The sequence below is a fragment of the Athene cunicularia genome (genome assembly GCF_003259725.1).
Source record: "Athene cunicularia isolate RWA chromosome 3 unlocalized genomic scaffold, athCun1 chr3_part1, whole genome shotgun sequence".
Classification (NCBI taxonomy): domain Eukaryota; kingdom Metazoa; phylum Chordata; class Aves; order Strigiformes; family Strigidae; genus Athene; species Athene cunicularia.
In genome coordinates this window covers 23,956,370-23,979,511 of record NW_020799097.1, presented here as the reverse complement: position 1 = coordinate 23,979,511, position 23,142 = coordinate 23,956,370, and the positions used below count along the sequence as shown (strand labels likewise).

At 36.0% G+C, this 23,142-nt stretch overlaps 1 protein-coding gene across 1 annotated transcript in view; it reads left to right on the top strand.

The window, feature by feature from the left end:
• CSMD1 (CUB and Sushi multiple domains 1) overlaps window positions 1–23,142 on the top strand; it is a 1,016,265-nt gene that overhangs the window by 544,936 nt on the left and 448,187 nt on the right. The window contains exon 7 of the mRNA XM_026844050.1: window positions 5,505–5,582. Coding sequence (XP_026699851.1) covers window positions 5,505–5,582 — 78 coding nt within the window. The remainder of the gene's footprint in view (window positions 1–5,504; window positions 5,583–23,142) is intronic.

Genomic DNA, 23,142 nt, shown 5'->3' with positions numbered 1-23,142 from the left:
CTCTTTTTGCAGTACTTCTGATCTACCATTATATAGCTGATTAAAAAAAGAATAAAAAAAAAAAATCATTAAGGCAACTCCTTGCAGTATATTAATTTTAAAAGACCAAATATTCAATGAGTATTCTCTGAGCTAAGAAAACATTAGAGAGCTTACATTATGCTACATAGTAAATTGTTTAAAAAACCCTCAAACCATTAGATTGTATGTGATTTTAGTTGACAATAATTTTTCATAATAAATTTGGACCGGGCATATAAACAGTGTGTGGAAAAGGTCTATCCCACCAGATATATACAGGCATCACTGAAATCAGAATCTGACAACCATAATCAAATAATTTCAGTGAGGCTCAAATAACTCAAAATGTGTTAGAAATGTTAGAACAAGACTATAAACTTACTGAATGATAAACAAAATCTTACACTACTTCTATTCTAATTAAGTAATCTAACAAAGCTAATATGATATCTAATATTTATGTGAATTTTATTTGAATACATATCAAGTGCCATATAACCCTAATGTTTCAAGCAAGATGTAAAAACTGGAACAGAAACACCAAGTCTACATGGAATTGGAGATTGACTATCCAGGCCGATAGCTTGCAGAAGTGCGAAGCTGTGCTGAGAGGTTAACACTACCGTGGTGAGCACATGGTGTCTTGGGGTGTAAAGGCAGCATGAAAGTTCAGCCCCAAGAATTCTCCAGTTGAGACAGTCTCAAACTGTAAGCAATAGTCATGTTCTGTACAAGTCCTGAGCTTCTGTCCAGAAATACTGTACTCCTCAAGACCACAAACAGCTGTCTTGTCTACCAGAACAGGAAAAAAAATTCCAAAAGGTCATCTTCCATGTACACTAGAGGCATATTTACTATGATTATAGCAATGTCTAAAGGTTTCATTGTACAGATCATAGTCTACTAAAGTAATGTGGAGAGGAAGAAGAGTCAGTCCTTTGTACCAAAGAGAGATTTACTTTCTGAATTAACTTCCACATCTTTCTTCAACTCACAAAGGTAGACTTAGAGAAGTCATGAACATTCATGAAGGGATCTGTCTAACCCCATGCCTGCCTCCATTCATGGCCTGAGCATATTTGCAGACTTCTTGGATCCACACTTGCTTGTGCCTTTTGGCAAAAAAATTCATGTCTACTAGTTCTTGTATGAAAAACCCTCTTCTTTATATTGTTTTGAAGCCTTACACTTGTTAACTCCACTTGTTCACCCTTGCCTTTTTATTACCTAGTCATGAAAGGTCTTTTTGAAGTTCTCCAGACTGCAGTGTCTATATGGAACTTCTTACTGAAATTTATCTGAGCTTACTTATTTGTGAACATTTTGCTTAAACTCATTGATTATATAAACTTTTTCAACAACATAATGTCTTGCTTACCCAAAGATATACAAATATTTTAAATATTTAATGTTCTGTTTATTTTTATCTCTTCTCTTCATTTAACCAACACAGACAATTTACCAGTTATGTTTTATATTTCAAATGCCTTAGGAAATGCATAGGAGAATTCGCTTTCTACCTTTTCAATGGCAGAACGACAGCAGGTCTCAAATGTATCAAACCACTTTTATTCAGATACAGATATTGATTATTAATATTATTTTAAAATAATCTAATAAGATTTTTAAAACATTGCGTACTAATTTTTGGAAGTGCTTTTTCACAGCAAATCTAAATGCAATATATGTCTATAATGTATACATAAACCCCACACAAATTCATCTGACTGAAGGTAATAGTTATCTAATATCCTCAAAAGACATAGAGACTATGTTCTAATGTCTCATTGATACTTTTATTTTCTTACCTTCCTGACTGTTATCAGCAGTTGAAATTTTAGTCATCGGTTCATCCTGGGCAACCAGCTGTAGGTGACCCTGCTTGAACAAGGGAGTTAAACGAGAGGTCTCTTTAAAACTTCAACCATTATGTGATTCTATGATTCTGATCCTTTCTTAAAACTGTATTTCTGCTAAATTGTCATAATCTTTCTGCAAGGTAATTGTCCTTGGGGTAAAATATATTTTCTTCACACAGGTTCAGATATATTAGAAAGTAAGAGCTTGATAGAAGTCAGAATAGGTTTGAATGGACGTTTACAACTTGAAAAATTTGCTTTAACTTTCATGATCCATTCAAATAATGCCAGGCATATATTTTTTTTTCATGGATGAGTTTAATTTAGCTATAGCAAAATGTTAAGGCATATCACCAGTGCTTTTCAGAAGGCTGATAAGATTGTCTTGGACTACCAGTACTCAGCTCTGCCCTCCTCCCTGAATGAGTATCTCATCTCCAAAAGAGTCTTGAAGTTATGATTAACAGAAAAGGTGAAGTGAGTTAATCCAGTTACCTTAGCAGAATATTTTAAGTTAAGACAGCAGAAATCTATGGAAATTTTTAAAAGTAATCACTTAAAAAGTAGAAAATGCTGTTCATATCGGGCATTATTAACATAAACCCATTCATCTTTGTGTGCTATTAAATGGCAAATCATCTTTGAAATCAGGAAAACCTTTTTAATAAAAAAGCAGTTAGGAAATAGAAAAGAAGTATCTTAGAAATGGTATTCAAATGGGATTTAAATCATTATAAAAAGTACAATTTAGAGTATTTGTTTTATGTTGCAGAAGGGGTTGAACTGATTCGCTTAAACCAGTGTTCAGTGGTCTCTATTTCTCTTTCATAGCTTAAACATTTTGTATTTTAAAGACTAGACTTGTTTAATTCTTTTTAAAAATGGAAGAAAGTACTTTGCAGGCCACATGCAAAAACTTACACAAGTATAATAGAGGCAGAAGTTTGATATTTATGTCTCAAACTATCCCTTTAAACCTCATGAATCCCTGTGTCTCAGAGGTACCCATATTAGGCTGTTAAGCTCTCCAGACATAAAAGCTCACGTCACCTAATGTTACTGTCTAAAATGTGAGGATCTAGCTTGAGCAAGTGGTGTATGTTTCTGCTATATTTTATGGAGAGGAAAAGGCATCTCCAGAGGATGATTCATTGTTCCTATCTTACAAGGGGATGAATTGCCCTCCTTGAGGTAGCTATTTCTCTTCATAAAACATACACTTTAGATGACTGATCTTAAGTATTGTGAATCCCCTATCTAATGTTCTTTCAGAGAGATAACAGAATGATTTTTTCCTGACATCTGAAAAAACTCCAAGGATGGAAACTGCAGGACCTGTTTCAATGCTTGACTGTCCTAATAGTGGAAAAGTTTTTCATATATCAAATCAGAACCTCTCTTTCAATTTGTCCACTGCATTTCAAATAAAGCTGATGAGTATAATTTTTCCAATTTCCCAAGAAGCATACTTCAAGTAGGTCTAACAAATACCTTCAAGAGTGAACTCCCACAAGGAATTTGAGTGATGATTGCCACTTTCACCTCAAAATAGGGTCACAGAACAAAGAGAAGAGGATAATTCTTTTCTCTGTCCTCTATATAACTCCTCAATGGTTTTACCACTCATCTATGAATGTAAGCACTGTGGGGTTTGAATCCTCCAAGAACTGCTCGCATGTTTTACATGACACAGATATGAATACATTTTGAAATTCATGCTGGCAGAGGGACCACAACTCCAGACAATATATGAAATATTCATTACAAGAGATGTGCTGTTCATTTCCCATTAAATACAGAAAAATTTTAACAGCCTGGTTACGCAGCTTAAAAAAAAGAGAATATATGATGGCACTTGATGGAAAATTTAGTACCAAAGCATAGAAACTAATCCTAAGAAAACCATATCCACGATGTTTAACCTTCCAGAAGCCCTTGGGGATATTAACCTTATTGTCTGCATTGATATCTCTGTATAATGTGTTCCTGTCTTAGAAGAAAACACCACACTGCTATCAAATCCATTTCATCCCATGTGGCTACAATTGTGTTTCAATCATCTTTCATCATTTGAACACCAGTTTTCCAGGTCTAGACATAAATGTCTGCACTTGCAACGTACATAGCACAAAAGGTACTTTCTGCAGTACTTGCCTAGTTTCAGCACTTAAGAAAAGGCTGCTTCACTCTGAGGCTGAAAAAGCAGCAAAAGGCCAATATAGAAACAAATACAGTGAAAGCACAATTTTAATGCAATATTTAGACTTCAAGACATGTTAACTTTCTGTTCCTACCACTTCTTTGAAATATGTGCATACAGATCTGTCTATATTGTAGTAATCATAAAATTTATCCCATATATTGACAAAAAGTATAATGGATAATCTCTGCTATTAAGTTGTATATTTATGTAGTATGAGTACAAACTACTGACACAAATTACAATTTAAAAAATGTTTGAGGTGATTTTTTGTTTCTGTTTGTATCTAGGATAAATGGCTGCATTTTAAGATTATTAACCACTGCAGACTTTCAGAAAAAAAAAAAAAAAAGTTTGATGTGAATCAGGAAAGGCTTACTGCTTTTTATATTTTTTTTTGTTTCTGACCTGTATCATGAAGTTATTAGCATTCTGATACACAGTAGTCAGTCACTATCTATTTTGCTATTGATATTGGGTTTTGCACAATAGTTTTAAATTGTCAAAGGATGTTTCACAGTTATTTTCTACATCTGATTTTATTTTCAATTGATCAAGTTTTTTCCCAAGTGACAGAACGAATTAATTTCCTGTGAATGTGTCCTATATTTTTACCCTTTTCTCCTACCATTGCAGTTAAATTCTGCCCCATGTGTTCCTTAATGTATAACTGCACTAGTTTCTTCTCATGTCTCTTCCTACTTTGCTCCTGATCCCTCCTATGGTGCCCCAGCTACTTAGTAGAGATAGGCTGGGAGTTTAACAGCCATTCAGCTGGCTAAACAGAGAAAACAGATATTAAATATCTCATACATCTGTTCTCTCTCACAAAACTTTGTCCCTTTGAGAGCTCTTACTCTCTTTCTAATTCAGTTGAAATTGCTCTGTATATTCAAAAGGGGTTAGGTGAGCCAAAGAATGTAACATACTGTTATCCTATAACCTTAATCATCTTAGGAAACTGAACTGAAAACATGTTTACTATTGAAGAGTGAATCAAATAAAAGCAAATGTGAATATCGCATTTAAAGCTTGTGGTCCTCAGATATGTGTAGGTAATGTAGTCTACATTTTATGTAATTAGCAGTTTAAAAATGTTTAAGATTTTGCCATATGCAGTGTCAAACATAGGAAACTCATACATGTAATTAGGACAAATTTTTATTTTCTTTGACCCTAAGGAAACTTGAACTCAAAATATTGCAAATCCTGATAATGCCTGTTTAAAAAGGTCATCCTCTAAAACATGATAAATGTTCGTATTTTTTGTTAAAATATATTTAAAGTATCTAGAAACTGCAGTTATTTCAATCTGTTTGTAGGATTCCTGTGTAGCTTTGTGTTGTTGTGATGTATGATTTGGCTGCTATATGTCTTTATAAAGTTTAATAATCAGTTATCTTCTGATTTACTTGTTTTCTCAGTGAAAAAAGCAATTGAACTGAAATCAAGAGGAGTCAAGATGTTGCCCAGCAAAGACAGTAACCACAAAAATTCTGTCTGTAAGTTGTTTATACCATTATCTTTAGTGACTGCATATATCTTCCGGAGTCCTAATAAATATACAAATAAAAGAGAGAGGTGTTGGGAACCTATGGTCATAAAATAGTTATTACGCTTTCAATTGTCACTGAATTAGAACTCCACTGGTAATACTGAGGGTATAGAAAGCAGAATATGGTGTTGTAATGTCTGAAAAATATGGGTATGTAGAAAAAAGGTTATATATCAAGATATTTTATATATCAAGATATTAAGAATTGAGAGATGCAAGGCAAGTTAGCGAATCCAAGAACAGTGCAATATAGACTTTATCAATTCAGTACGGGGGGCAGTGAAGGTATCTTAGCATTTTCTGGATCCAAGTTTTTGCTTTCTGATCTTTTTCTTCCCCTCAGTTAATATCACAGCTTTAATTCTTCCCCCTCCTTGCTGCACTATGTCCTGGTAACTGCCACTTTCCAGTCCTGTGATACAGCACAGCAGGGCTTAAGAACTGCTGTAATTCCCAAGTTCCCATGAAGATGAAGATCTCCCATTAGTCAGGCCAGTCTTTAAACAAGAAAAACAAGATAATTTTGGAAAGCAGAGAGTCCCTTAGCCCAGTAAAAGCCAGAGAGTAAGCCAGTGTTCACCCATAATTCATTAAAAGTGCTTGTGTAATGGCTAAGATGTATTTGAATAAATTAATTCTTCATGTAATAACACTGAACTTGATCAAGTGAAACCCAGGCTATATTTGCCTTATTGTATGCAAGTACAGAGAGAATGAGTGTCTTGAAGGCTTATGTCTAGAGGATATGATCTGGTCTCTGTGTTTCTGCAGTGCATTGTTTAATGCAAAGTGAGTGCTTCAGTATGCTCATGGAAACAAAAGAGGAATGAAAATTTTTTGCTTTTAATGTTGCACATTGATGGTGTGGCACCCAAAAGGAACTTTTTATGCAAGGTGTAGCAGAAAAAGTTGATCCATCTCTTCGGTGTTTGTATCTGATTGGGTGATTATTTCATTATTTATAAGGTACTTCTGGGATCTGTGTGATCTCTGCTTACACTCTCAGAGCACATGCTGTCAGACACCACATTTAATTGCAGAAAATGGAAGTAAAACAGGCTATGGAAGAAAATATTATAAGCAGTCTGCTGTTTACTTCAGATGTATTTTTTCTGGGGTTTTTTTTGTTTGTTTGTTTGTTTTGTTGGTTTTGTTGTTTTTGTTTTTTTTTTTTTTTTTCCTGTGTTTTGGCTTGTGAAGCTTTATTATCACATCTGACTTTTCAACATAACTCTAGGAACCGATTTTTATAATTAATGTTACTTTCACATATATGAAGCTTATAAAAATGATAAAATACAAACAGTTGGATTCAAATGTATTTTGCTGTTCTTCCTGATGTAAGCCTTTAGTATTTAACCATTTTTCTTGCTAGTAATTATGCAAATGGAAAAAAATAAATGGTAATTCAACTTCAGAGAAGTGATAAGAATGGATACTGACATTTGATGCCAATTAGCAAATCTCTAAAAAAAGTAAATTAAAGACTAATAACTCTCCTCACTTTTGTATGTTATATATTTTTAATATTCTCTATATATAAAGCAGAATGCTTACTTTTGCATTTTGGTTTATGGACAGTGGATAGAATGCAAATACCAGCATGGCAAATGCTGTGAGAGCATGCCCTGCAAACCCCAAGATCTGCAGATTTTCCACAGCTCTTCCTCCCAAGCACAACCTGAGAGCAGCTGCAGGAAGCATTTCATACTGGCACAACTCTGGTAGGATTTAGGCAGAAAATGTTATCAGTGTACTGATAATTCCTTGTGGAATGCAGAACAGTATTTCAGCTGTGTACAGTCATAAGTCTCTTCTCTCCTCCTGGACCTGCCTGGATTCCTGCATGCTTACTTTCAACTGCTTTGCCATCCTTTATAAAGACTCAGGTAGCGAAGCATGACTTTGGGATATAGATGCCTTGGTAGATTTACTATGGGAAAAAAAATCATTATATATTGTGTCACTCCCGAGGGAAAGAACAGGTTTGGTTTTGTTTTGTTTTGTTTTTCTTTGTCAGTACACCTGAAGGAAACATATCAAGTTTGTTGGTTGCCAGAATACTCCTGCCAGCTAGTACCCTTTAGCAGTGGGCCAGATGCAGATGAATCATGATTAATTTATGCAAGGAAATGGGAAAATAATGGGAAAGATAATTGAATTAAATATGATCCTGATTCATTGAAACTTTTCATTTGGCAAAGTTTTGGAACAGTAAACTGTGAGAAAGTAAATGGACAGGCAGTTGTGAATGGTTACTTTTCCACAGTTGGTTATTAGTGCTTGAGCTGCCACAAATGCTGGCCAAATCCAGTGCTAAGCCTATTTCCCCTTGGGTCATCTGAAGCTGATCTCTCAGAGGAGCAAGGAGAGAGTTTTAGTTTATGAATCTGTGTAGGGGAAGCAAATCCAATTACATCTGGTTTGGAGTCCATCTGTTTAGTTGCAGTCTCAGCCTACTCACTTTTTGTTCCCTTTCTTAGTCATTCTGATATATATGGTATATTCCCAAAGGAAGTTGCTTGATCCATATTACTATTGTCACTCTCATTTGAACATGGAATAAGCCTTTAGGCTCTGTGTTCCTAATGGTTGTTACCTTTTTCTAAAACTACTATGGATATAGTTTGCACTGTAACTGATTAGATTAAAATATAGTTCTGATTGCTGGCTTTTGTACAAATAGGTTTTCATGGCAGCATTCCTGCCCAGCAATTCTGTCAGAGGGTGATTATTACCTCTAAACATCTGGGCATTACCTGCATAGTAGAGAGATGGTACAGAGAGCATCCTGTACATCCAAGAGAAGGAGAGCCCTAATAAAGTGAGCCATGATGACATACCATCATTAGGCAGCCACAGTCCTTATAAAAGGCTTATTTTCTAGGCAAGTAGGAGGCCCTTGCAGTTCATCTTTTCAAGTCTAGCCTCTGATATATTATATACAAAGCTGTGGAGGTTTGAACACAGCTGGCAGCCAGACGCCACATGGCTGGCCTTTCACCTCCCCCTCCCTGGTGAAATAGGGGAGGGCCAAAAAAGAAAAGAATTCATAGGTTGAATAAAAATAAAGAATTTACTAAATATAACAAGAGAACAGCAGTAACAATAGTGAGTCATAAAAGAAATGGGTAAAATGCAGCAGTGGCTTACCGAGCACGGTGACTGCCCCACCCCGCCCCAGCAACCAAATGACCCAATGAGCGAACGGCATGAGCCCGAGCCCAAGCGAGAGCCCACCCGAGAGAGCTCACCCACCAAAATCCCTGGGCATAACATCACATGGTATGAAATACTCCAGTGAAAGTTAACTCCATCCTGGTCAAAACCAGGACACAGGCATTTACTGCTGGTCATTAAACGTGCAAGGAATAATGAGTGAGTACAGGTCTTGAACTCTTCGGGACACCAGTTTACATAATATTGTGGAGGCAGGGCCATAACTGCACACTTGCTACCTGTCACCTCTGTGAGTCTTTGGCCCCTGTGTGGCCCACAGCAGCTCCTTTGGGCAGAGCAGTGTTAGAAGAGCAGAGAGCCCTAGCAGACTCTAATGCCCCTGATGTCCCCAGCCCTAGTGCTGCAGTGTCAGGGCAGCCTCCCACTTCCCGGCCTTCCAACCAGCAGCAGGACAGAGCACAGCAAGGCAGCAAGCTCACAGTAAATGCTAAGGAAGTTCAGTGAGACAAGAGCCATCATATAAGGTGAAAAATGGAACTGCTTATAAGGTTTATGTGTTGCATGCAAATCTGCCAGTGCAATATACTCGGAGGGGAAGGCAGCAGAAAGAATGGAGTGTCTGGGAGAGCTGATTTCCTGAGTTTGCTCTTGTCAAAATGCAGTGTGGATAATGACTTGAGCCACATAACACAGAAAACTGCAGGGAACATCTACATTCTGGGATAGCAACAAAGACGAATAGACGAAGTCTGAGTGATTCTTTAAAAAATATGACATTCGTGCTGCACCATTGTTAGCAGCTCATAGCAATCACTGAATATTGAGTGACTTAGCCTTACTTTGCAAAATGTTTAGTGTGTGAACCACTGTGCTTTACAAAGTGAGAGATCTGTAGGTATTCACTAGGTAAAAAATTTTTAAACTTCACTACAGTAATTTCAGGCTTCTGTAGTATTATGTGAAAATTTATTTCAGAATACCAGAAAGACACGTTAAATGGTTTGAAGAGCATGATCTTAGCATGAGTGAGATTAACACTTCATCTGAAAGCTTAGCTACAGTTTATCTAAACAGTTCTTCTCTCTGAAGATGATAAAAAGAGCTATTTTAGGACAATTATTTTTGCCATGTAAAGCCAAAGAACAAATGAGTTTACTGACTACGTATTGATTGGTTGGAGCACATTAGGGTGAATTAATGGCCCATGCTGTTGAAACTAAAGTGATTAATACCAAAACAAGATTACATTGCCAATTCTGTGTAAGAAAGAAAGAATGTTAGCAGTCATTATCTATTTTGTTATTGGATAACTTGACAAAAATGGCTTAGTAGATTGGAGTGTAAAGTTAAAAATAGATTAATGGCAAAATTTTAAGATAGAATTTTGTTACTTGCCAATATATTCCTCATGTCTTAAATAAATAGGTGATTTCATCTTCTTCACATATGGCTAGTGGTAAATTTATTTTCACAGAAGCACAATGATGACTAGTAAAAGTTTTGCTCATCAGTTAATGAAAGGGTATTTCCCTATGAAGAACAATATTGGACTAGATTGTTGCACTTAATAGCACAATATTCTGAAAGGTTTGTTCTTATTCCTTAGTAAAGAACAATTTATTTAAGAACTTTTATGTTTTCAAAAGATCAATTATTAAAAATCAATTGCAAACCAATGTGCAATCAACAAACTGATTTGGCAACCACCAAAGGTCATCTCAAGTTACAGTTATGAAAGATAAAACTATTGCTGATTGCTACCTTTTTGTAATGAAACTTATAGCTTTCCATGATACAAAAATCAATTTATTCTTATTATGTTTAATACTTATACGTATGTCCATAATTTTTTCCCAAAAATTTAATTTAATTAATTTTAATTAAGTTAATTTAATTAAATTTTCAGATTTTTTTTTGCAAATTATTTTAGGAAAGATGAAAAACTGTGGAATAATTCCATATTATTATTTTTTAAAAGCACGTATAATAGAAAAATTGCCATGAAAAATGCTAAACTTTTTTTTGGTGCTTGTACTGTATTGATTCTTTACAGGTAGAAACTAATTTATTACTGAATTTGAATTTTCACAGGCTATCACATGCTGTGTTGGGGTCAAATCAGTCAAGAAATACTGTTAAATATTGATTTTTCTGACAGTTTTTAGTCTCAAATTTAAAACAAACAAAAAACCCCCTATCTGACTCTAAAGTTATACTGTGATCTTACAGAAGTTTAATCAAATGTAGCATCTAATGCTATATCCTTAAGAAACTTTAAATTGATGATGGGATTGATCACCAATAAACATGATGTGAAATAAACCACCCAAGTAATTATAGGTGGTTGTGTATCAAAAGATCCTTTGTGCTTTAGATCTCGTGTGCTTAAGAGCTCTCAATATGTAGTTCATTTTTCTCTGTGAATATTTTAAATATTACATGAAACTGTATTTTTTAAAAAATAAAATAACAAAATATGAACACTAAGATAAATATAGACTGAATATAGAAAGGAAAAAAAATAAAATTATCCTCCTGGCAAGTAGGTTTGTCTGCTGAGATTCCTTAGGCCTGTGCCCCTTCAAACAAGCATGAACTTAAAAGCACTGAAGAAATAAATTTAACATAAATCTCTCTCCTTGATTGGTATCGCTGTTAGCTAAAACAAATAAGGCAAATATAGAAATGTCAGCAGCTTTCAGGTCTGCTTTTATTCAGGGGCACACCATAGTGTTTGTAAATTTTTTGAACAAGACTTTGGGGTGTTGTTTGCCCTGTTCTGACACACAGGTGATCAGTTTGCTATTGCTTCTGGAAAAAAAAGAAAAAAAAAAAAAAGAACAAGTAAAGGAGGACAGCATATCAAGAGAAATACTTTACTAAATTTTGGTGAGCAAACCACAACAGCATTTAATTTTATAGCATTATTTGCTTTATGACCTTTAAAAAGAGAAATATCTATTTTCAGATTTTAGGAGTTTGTTTTACAAATACCAGTGTCTTCAAAACTTCTACTTCCTGGGCTCTTCATAATGATTGCAATGCAAGGGTGAAAAGTGACAGGATTCGTCTGTAGCTCTTTTCTGACCTTTGTTGAGCATCTATTCAGCATCTTCTGTGTTTAGTGGCAGATATACCCCTTCTCACATAATGAAAACAGAGGCCTTTGCCTAAAATTTCACCAAGAAAAGGATTTGAAATACCTACACGTAAGATTGAGATTTCTCAGAGGAAGCCAAACTGGAAGACTGTTGCGTGCTAAGATCAATATGGAGGTGGCTCTTTCCCATTAGTTTCTATAGGAATTGTCTCTGAAGATCTGTGTTCTCCGTGGAAGTTACTCTGTGCTTGTATGTTTCACTGTATTACATTAATACACAGTCACTGAAAGGGTTCTCATTTGTAAGTGCCAATCAGAAACTTCCGAAATACCTACACAGTATCAAAAACTCTCCAGACTTTTCAGTCATGAAAGCTGGTTTTCATTCTTTCAAATCCCACAGTTTGAAAACGAAAGCATTTTTCAAGTTTGCATTTATTTTATGCATCTTTGCAAATGCGAGAAAGGATCGTTTATCTTGATGATGTATAATTACAAAGTTAGGAAACACAAGGCTTAGATAACTCAGATTTTGTGGACCTAGAATGTCTGCAAATATCCAATTTTATTTCAGAAAGTCTTTTTTACAGAAATACTGAACATATGCTATTATTCAGTTAAAAATAAAGACAAAAAAAGGAAGTAATACTTTAAACTGACACTTTTAAGCAATAGGTTAAGGGATGCATCCTGGAATCTTTAATACTAATCGTATTCTTGTTACATATGTATACATACATATAAGTACACAATAGTCGTAAATGCACATAGTATTCCATTACACTATTTACCATTTGTCTAATAAGAGATTAATGACTCTATTTCCCCTTTTACTATTATAGGATCAAATTGGGCACTACGAAAAAGTAACTGCAGCATTAACCTCTAACAGTTTTATAAAACTTTAATAAAACAGGACAAATAATTATCCTGATATATTTTGTCCTTTCATAGAATGTAATAATACAGAGTTGCCCAAGTGTTAAAGAATTTAGAGTCTTCAGAGAAAATGAGTGTCCCTGTGCAATGGAATTCTACAGTGCTATTTTACTAGATTGTATAAATTGCTTCATAAATCAAGTTAGTAAATTATACTTGGTGTTTCTAAATAAGCCTTCATCACGGCAGGAGTTTAAATATCTTTTAAAATAGTATGCAAAAACCTTGCTGTGAAGAGAACTACTGCCTAAATATATTTGTGTAGAAAAGCATCACTTGTAGCTACAAGTAAAACAAGGTGCTTCATCAATTATTTAATACATCATTTGCATATATAATTTGTAAAATAACCAGAAGAAAGCATCTATTAAAATATGGAAAACAAGATGTAATCTGATGGAATTATGGATGGTTAAAATGAATTGTTATCCAGCTAGGAAGCTGAAACTGCCATTAAATAATTTTCATATATAATTATAGAACATTACTGATTATCCAAAGTGAGTGTTCATACTGTAGGCTAAATTGACATTGAATTCTGTTATTTTCAAAGTCAAAGACTTAAGAATAAGCAACTGGCTTTTAGCAATTACCATTCTGTATAAATTAACTATTCATACAAAATTTAAATATAAACCTTAATACTTTTATATAGCTTCATTGGCTTAATCCTGGGCACAGCTCTGTTCAAAATATAGATGTGGGCAGTAAATAGGTTGGCAAAATGTCTCTGTAGATTCAAATAATGTATGTAAATTATGAAGGCATTCAGAACTTGTGGGTGGGTGAATTCAGATTTCTGGAATATAAAAAACATTAAACCAACTTTAATTAAAGAAAGAAGTATGACACTGGTCTATGCAGTGAGGGTGTGCTGCAGAATATAGATACCCTCACTGTCAAGTTCTTTGGAAGAGTCAGACTTCCCACCTCCTGCAAGGAGATTTCCATTTTCCACAGTCTAATATTACAGTTTTAAAAGTTTAACACTACCTACATAGTTCATGTATGTTGAGTATGTATTCAGATCTCGTTTTTTTTAAATCCATGTTGTAGGATAATATCTTCAGAGTCTGATAGAAGGTCTTGGATTATTTTCCCTCTTCAGAGTTTGTTCTTTACATTGTGAATCACTTTGGAAAATAATTTCAGTTGTGTTGGCATAACATCTCACTCTCAGTTGTTACCCTGATGCACTGGAATGTATTTGTTCCTGCAGATCTTCTCAGCAGAACTGCCAAGTGCCATTGTCAGATATGTTTGGAACAAAGGAGTTTTGTTAGCTGACAGCTAATTTATCAGCTTCAGACCAGTTTGAGTCCACTTTCCTTCTTCACTTGGAAAAAGTAAAAAATTTACACAATGCTTGAACAATGTATCAATTTCCTCAATAGTGTTCATTGAAATTGAAGAGCTTGAAATATCTTTAGGACAGGACCAAAAAACCCAAGAAGGAACTAAAATGGATATAAATACATTGGGTTACATTTGGAAAAAAAGGACTAGTTGCTGATTTAGGGGGTGGGGATTATTCAACATGATATGTCCTTCCACTGAAATTGATAGAACAGCTTGTTCTTTAAAAAAAAAAAAAAAAATGGTTACTCGACTACATCATTTTGGGAACATAAACAGAAAGAATAATCTAGAAAAATCCGAAAATACCTGGCTAAGTTTTCTGTTAATGAGAGCAAAACTTGAAAAAGAAGGGACTGTAAGTGTGATGCTCTGGCTTGTATGTATGCTTTTATCATACAAGCTGTCTCAGGTAAGAGTGACAAGATCACTTTGTCATATATCAAAGTAATGTTTTAATACGCATGACGATTATCAAAAATGTTTCTTTCTGAAAAGTTTTAACAGGAAATAACTATATCTCAAAGTCCATATTGTTCTGCTAATACAACCATTTATTTGATTTCTGTCACCTCACTGTTACATTTTTTTCTGCTTCAGGCTCCTAACATGAAAGAAGTTCTTCTGCATAAGCAAAAGATATGTGTGAAAAATGTATGCATATCTTCCCTAGTTTAATGCTTTTGAACTGAACTCTGATGCTCAGTGTCTCTGCTAGAGGAGCTATAAAGTCAGTGAATTACCAAATTAACAAGAGCAAAACAGTATGGTTTCTCTAAGCTGACATTTCATGTGGCATATATTGTTTTATTCAGGATGCTACTTTTTATTGCCATATCAGCTTTTCCTTCGTGTTTTTGAAGTCACATGGGAAACCTGTTTTGTACTGAGAAGCCATGTTTCTTTTTAATTCTACCAGGCCTTATTTTCAGAAGTCTGAAAATACATCTGCAGCACAGAATAGCAGAATCTAAATTAAACTCCTTTGTCATAAATGACAGTCACTTATGTTAAGATTAAAAATCTAGCATGAAATAATGCCACCTACATGGATATTACTCTATTGTATCTGTGGAATAGATTAAAAATCGAATCCACATTTTAGTGTATGAAAATTCAAAAGCACTTAAGCATGTAATGTAATTTTTTTATTCGTTTCTTTGCTGGTTTTCAGTTAAATTAATTATATTTCTGGTCTAGTACTGAAGCAAAAGTTCTAACATGTAAGATTCTCATGACAGAGGATAAAACTTTGGAGAGGTATAACCTGTATCCCACATGACTATTATTATACAAACAGAACATGCCCCGAATTTCAGTCAGGTTTGCTATAAAACAATTTTTCTGGTTTTCAGTGTTTCAGTTCTTATTCTCCCATTGCTCCTTGTCTTATTGTATGTATTGCATCTTAATGGATTTGTGATCAAAACAATGTTGATAATACACAAGAGTTGTGACTATCAATGAGCAGTGTTTACACAGTGTCCAGGCTTTTTCATATTCTGTCTCCCAGCACTGAGTAGGCTGAGGATGGGCAAGAGTTCAGGAAGGGACACAGCTGGGACAGCTGACCCAAATGATGTTCCATGCGATATAACGTCAGGTCTGGCAATGAAAACTATGGGTAGTCTTTCCAAGATAGCCATTGCTAGTATGCAGGCTGGGCAGTGGTATACTGGGTGGGAGGTAGCAAGCAGTGGGAGGTACTTGGGAAGTAGTGAGTGATGCCTTTGCATCACTTGTGGGGTTTTTTAATATTTTTTTTTTTCTTTTCACCCATTAAGATGTCTTTTTCTCAAGTCATTTTTCAGTCCCAGTCTCTGCCTAGAGAGCTCCAGTCTCCCTCCATCACTTTATTCCTTCATTTCTCCCATCTGCTATTCTCTCTTCTTCCTTCATTTCTTTCCCCAGCTCTCATTCACAATTATTGACCTTTCTACATGCTGTTTGCCATTCTTCTCCTTCACTATCTCAGTGTCTTTATCGTCATACCAATTTTTTTTCTCTCCTGTAAAACTCCACTGGTACTTCCAAGCTTTCTGGCAGTTGCCTTTAAATCCAGCTCTTGTTCCCTCTGTATTTGAATAAGGCAACTGGCTTCTCCTCTCAGGAAGGCCTGGTAGAAGAATAGCAAGTGGTTGTGAAGGAAAGATCAGTTCAGTTCAGTACTCAACATCGGATGTTCATTGGTCTCTAGAATTGAAGAGTGATACATGGGTAGCACACTTCAAAGTCTTTTAGGTATTGTTAGATTTGACATTATTTGGAATGTACTTGCTTAAACCTGTTTCTGTCAGTCACCTTGAAATACTGTTTCCCAAAGGTGTCCCATTCAGCTATTTTTAGTAGATGTTGAAAGAGCAAAATGTACATCCTTGACAGAACGGTCACTTTTACAACAAATACAAGTTTTGAACTATGGCAGACCTAATATGTTCTGTGGAAGAGGTCATCTTCATTTTTTAGTGTGGAGAACCTAATTTTTCTCATGACTATCAAAAGTGAATGAGAGGCATAAACAATAATTTCAATTTAATAATAATTAAACTAGAATAATTCAAGGCAGACACCTGAAAAAGAAAATTTAAGCCCCAACAGCCTTTGTTTAATAAAGGTACACACAGGTGAAAGAACAATTTTTTTTTAAAATTGCTGAGCAACTTTAAAACACTTGAAAACATCAGCCCTGCCTATAATAATTGCCTGTTCTTTGTTCATGTTTTGCTATTAATTAAAGTCTCTTCCCTAAAATGTATAATTAGACATTACTACTTCAGCCTTTAGAGAAGTATTATACAACCTCACTGATGAACTGCTTAAATATTCAGGGTAAGTCTCACAGGCTTTTATCAAATAAAGGCATGAGAAGTCAGAATTCACTTTTGGAGGAAACTGATAAAGCGTATATATAGAACATAAGCAATAAATAAAAGAGTGCATATTTTCTTGGATGGCTTCCATTAGAATATAACAAAAGTGATATAAAGAATTGTGAACTAACAGTGTATCAGCACAAGATAGTTTAATGCAGTCAGAAGTTTAGGAAGTTCCCTGGAGTTCAAGAGAGTAGACTTTGGCCTCTTCAGAATCTGCTTGTTAGCATAGCATAGCATAGAGCCCTGGAGAGAAGAGGGTCCCAAGAAACCAGGTCAATATTCAAGGATCACCTCCTCCAAGCTCAGGAGCAATGCATCCCAACAAAGAGGAAGTCAGGTAAGAACGCCTGGAGGCCTGCATGAATGAACAAGTTGATCCTGGACAAAATGAGGCATAAAAAGAAAGCCTACAGAGGGTGGAAGCAAGGACACATAACCTAGGAGAAGTACAGAGAAACTGTCCAGGTAACCAGGATGGGAAGGACAAGACTTGGTCACCTGGGATATGAAGAAGGCTGAGGTGACGAACAACTTATTGCCTCATTCTTCACTGGCAAGTACTCCAGCCGCCTGCCCAAGATGCAAAAGGCAAACATGGGGACAGGGAGCATAAAGAACTGACCACTGTAGAAAAGGATTAGGTTTGAGACCATCTAAAGAACCTGAAGGTGCACAAGTCCATGGGACCTGGTGACATGTGGGTCCTGAGGGAACTGGCGGATGAACCCACTATCCATCATATTTCAAAAGTTGTGGCAGTCCAGTGAAATTCCCACTGACTGGAAAAGGGGAAATCTAACCTCCATTTTTAAAAAAGGAAAAAAGGAAGACCCAGATAATTACAGGCCAGTCAGTCTCACCTCAGTGCCCAGCAAGATCATGTAGTAGTCGGTTCTAGAAAATATGCTAGGGCATGTGGAAAATAAGGAGCTGATTGGTGACAGTTGTCATGGCTTCACTAAGGGCAAATTGGGCTTGACAAATTCGGTGGCCTTGTATGACAGGGTTACAATATTGGTCAGTAAGGGAAGAGCATCTGCCATCATCTACCGGTGCATTTGACACTGTCCCACACGACATCCTTGTCTCTAAATTGGAGGGACATGCATGAGGACATTTGATGGATGGACCACTATGTGGATAAGGAATTGGCTGGATTGTCACACTCAAAAAGTTTCAGTCAACGGCTCAATGTCCAAATAAAGAGCAGTGATGAGTGGCGTTCCTCAGGGCTCAGTGTTGGGACCAGTGTTGTTTAACATCTTTGTTGGCCACAAGGACAGTGTGATGGAGTGCACTCTCAGCAAGTTTGCTGATGAGACCAAGCTGTGTGGTGCGGGTGACACGCTGGAGGGAAGGTGTGTCATCCAGAGTGACCTTGAAAGGCTTGAGAGACAGGCCTGTGCAAACCTCATGAAGTTCAACAAGGCCAGGTGCAAGGTCCTGCACGTGGGCTCAGGGCAATCCTAAACACAAATACAGGGTGGGCAATGAGTGGATTGAGAGCAGCCCAGCAGAAAAGGACTTGGGGGTAGTAGTGGATGGAAAACTGACTATGATCCAGCAATATGCGCTCACAGCCCAGAAAGCCAACTGTATCCTGCGCTGCATCAAGAGAAGTGTGGCCAGCAGGTCAAGGGGGTAATTCTCCCCCTCTGCTCTGCATTTTTGGGACCCACCTGGAGTACTGTGTCCAGCTCTGAGGCCTCCAACATAAGAAGGGCAGGGACCTGCTCAAGTGGGTCCAGAGGAGGCCATGAAGATGATCAGGGGGCTGGAGCACCTCCCCTATGAGGACAGGCTGAGAGAGTTGGGGGTGTTCAGCCTGGAGAAGAGAAGGCTCTGGGAAACCTTACAGCAGCCTTCTAGTACTTAAAGTAGGCCTACTGGAAAGATGGGGAGGGACTCTTTATCAGGGAGTATAGTGACAAAATGATGGGTGACAGATTTAAACTGAAAGAGGGTCGATTTAGATTAGATATAAGGAAGAAATTATTTCCTGTGAGGGTGGTGAGGCACTGGCACAGGTTGCCCAGAGAAGCTGTGGCTGCCCCCTCCCTGGCAGTGTTCAAGGCCAGGATGGATGGAGCTTTGGGCAACCTGGTCTAGTGGAAGGTGTCCCTGCCTATGGCAGGGGGGGTTGGAACTAGATGATCCTCAAGGTCTCTTCCAACTCAAACTATTCTATGATTTCCAAAGATCCCTTTGGCTGGTTCATTCCAGTTTTTATTGTAAACTATGCAGCAACCAAATAAAGGGCACCACTTGGGTCCTAATGTCATCACAGCAGGAAAAACTTGCTTCACAGTCTTCTGGATATGATAAAAATGGTTGATGGCACATAAACTCAGTTTTGTACTTTATGTGATTTTATCCATATGTGAGGAATTTACCTATGATATCCTGTGCATATGGTACAGGTGTGACATTCTTGCTAAGCTATTGACTTTGTCAGTTAGGTTAATCACAATTAGCAACAAGGTAAACACAGAATAGAAATTATTTTTTTTTTTTAAATGGAAAAAGGTAATCAGTATCATTACATCACAACTTTACATACAACCAGTATTTACATCACCTCTCCATTTACATGTAAATGTAAAAGATTTCATATGGATATAACATTCATACATATCTTATACAAACATCTCTAGGTCTTAAAAACCTTAATTCTTCCTAGAAAAGAGTAATTTCAGTTGTTTCAGTCAGAATGTCAGTGTAAGAGAGCATGGTATTTGTTTTGGCCTCTTTGCTGCTTCTTCCTGTAGCTTAATTTCATTAGTCCAAAATCTTTTGTAGGCTCTTTGGTACATATTTTTTTTAGAAAACACACATTTTGTTGGCAAAAGTTGTCTACAGCCCTGCAATTCTGTTGAGTTTTTATCTCTCTGAGTTTTGCTGCCTCCTCCTGACTCAGCATGGGAAAAGCACTGATAAGTTTTCTGGACAGTGTATTTAGCTGGAAGTAACAGAAGGTATACATAAGAGAGAAAGTCTCTCTTGGTAAAGAAATTAATGTGGTAAAAATGTAAAAACAGGAAAACCGATGATGAGTCAGAATAAAACCGACAAGATTCATTGCATGAGAGTTAGAGAAAAAGAGATGTTAAAGGGACAATACACAGTTTGTACTATCAGACAGCTTATTAACACTTTAGGCTTAAAACGCTGTTCTCTATCAACAAATAAAAAGAGCCCATCTGCTACACACCAGGTAACTAAAGCTTGGCAAAAGAGACAAATCTGCCCAGTTAGCTGGAATTGGGTTATGTTATTGGACTTCTCCAGTACTATAGCATCTATTTTGCATTCTATATTAAATATTATGCACATTAACTACAAGTACCAGTCCCGTTTCTTAGAGCATTTCTGAAATGACTAATCTGATCTAAAAGTAAAGATTTTAATCCTCTTTCTCATGACACATTTTAAATGCAAAATAATAACAGCATGATAATTATAGGTATATTGGAGAAGTACAGTGTCTTCCTCCTCTCACAAAAAGTAGGAACAATATCTCAACAAGTGCAATATTGTTATTGTTACTGCCATATACTTTTAAAAGAGTTTCATACACCATTCTCACTAAGATATATTTACATTATATTTAAATAATGGTTTTGGTAAAAATCAAAGCCTAGTCCTAATTTTTCATACTGTTGGTGATATGTTCTCCATGTCCTTTAGTAATCCTGAATAATGGTATAGGTAGACTGTGTTTAGGGGACAATAGAGTTACAAGTTATATTTTCTCTTTCATTTTTCTGTTTAATTTCTTGTGTAGACAGAATGAAAGGTTTGTTAAGGTAGTCATGTGTTATTATGCAATTTAAACTGTGTGTTTAGCAGTTCCACTTTATTTTGCTCTCCCTGAGCAATCAGATAAAACTTTTATATTTCTTTTATATGTACAATAGAGGTTATTGGCACATTCACTCTTGATGAAAGTTCTATAATTGATAAAATCTCAGTTAGAATTCATGGATGTCTCATGAGACCCATCTGCCTTCTACTCTCCCTTGCAAACAATGCTCCTGTGGGTAATGTGTTCCCCTAGATTAGCAGAATAGCAGGATCAGCATTAATGCTGGTAGAATTTCATGACGTCTCTATAAACACTAATACACAGAGAATTCTAAGATAAGTATAGTTGTTAATGTTTAAAAGCTGCACAATAGGTTTAGCACATGAACTAATATGAATGTCTCTTCATGGACAGAAAAAAACCCAAAATATCTTTTAAATGAGAGTCAGAGGAAAATTCCTTTTCTGCATCTAAGGGTCAATTCTCATAACATCCAAGAGTTAAAGTGCTTTTAAGAAATAGCTCGTAAAAAATAGTTAATAATAAAACCGATATATTTTCCACTGATACTATTCTAAAATGATGGCTGGTTAAATCTTTATTGCTAGGACTTTAATTCTGAAAATTAAGCCCAACTAAAATTCAGTCTAAAGCAGAAATACATAAATTCATTAGTGAAAGTTAGAGTGCAAGAAAGAGGGGCTTAGGCTGGGCACTGTTGAGTAGCCCTATCAGTAGCATAGTAATCAGCTCCACTTTGAGTGATATATTTAAAATAATTATTAATAAAACATACTTTTTAAAAATCCATTATTAAAGGGATTTATTTAACTTGTGGAAGTTTTTTTTAAAAAGGGGAAAAAAGCCTTGTCAAATTCCATTTCACAGTGTTTTAACTGGAAAAAAAACCCTCATAAAAGCTTAGCTATAAAGACTTGAATGGTTGTATAGCTATTTAGAATTCCCCATAGACAAAGGGCTGCACACCATTACCTGTAACTGCTTAGATGACGAAAAGTAACAACTTTGCATCCTAAAGAAACAGGACGTTTGAGACCTCATGAAACAATATACATTCAATACCAATACAAAATATGTGCCCCTTGCTTCTCACAGTTTAGACATTTGGTGTCACAAAGCAGTGAAGAGCAGGCTGAGTCCTTCAGTACAGTGGCAGTGGCATCAAAGATTCACAGCATGTTTTCAACAGAGAAAGAAAATGGGTAGAAATGATAATTAAAAAAAAAATAGACTGACAGCAATGTCTTTTCTTAAATGTGTATGTCCACATTCTTCACAAGGTAGAGAACTTCTGCTGATAAAAATAACAAAAGAGAAGAGAAATATTAATAGAGAGTTTAAGATTAAAAACCAATATAATGGTTCATGCACTTATTTTTTGACAGTTCCTTAGCGAAGTCTCTGTTAGTCCTTCTCTTGGAACAGAAAAAAGTTGGAAAATTTGTCATATTACATATACAACATCAGTTTCTACACCAAAGATCTATTCAGCAGGGGAAAGCAAAGGGAGTGCTATTTTATGACAGATGTGTAATGGATCCTTGTTTTAAACATATAAGGAGTAAAAAGCGTTATAAAGATGAGAGGTAAAAATGCCTGATACTAGATTCCTTCCACAGAATTTAAAATAGCAAATATTACTTTAAATCTCTCCTTTTAATGATGTTTAGGCTAAAATGATTAGTTTTCATAATGATATCTTAACTGTGCAGCTCATCAGACTTGCTAAGGCCACTATGATACTATCTTTGCATTGTAGAGCACAAATGATCATACTGATGTGTATTACAGTTTGACTTTTCATTGAACTGAAGTTTCTCATCTATGATTGAACTGTCCCCTGGAATACAGGGTACTACAGAGCAATAGTTTGGTTTTTTGGTTTGGGTTTTTTTGGGGGGGTTTTGTGGGGTTTTTTGGGTTTTGTGTTTTGGGTTTTTTTGGTGCATAAACCATTCCAGTTGCCATAAGGATATTCATTTAACAATATTTTGGAGCCAGAGAAAAGGCTTTGGCACCCTTCCTCCTGGGACAATGTCCTAACCATCAGGCTAGCGGCATTCAGCTCTAATTTTCTGGCTTAGTGGTAAGGAATTAAAAAGGTTTTGAAAGAACCCTGCTTCGGAATTGTTATTAGCCTACTAGCTATGGCAGTCAAAGAAGGTAGCTACAGATATCTGATCAAGTCAGAGGAAGAAAACGAGTAATTTTTTTTTTCTTCCCCCCCCCC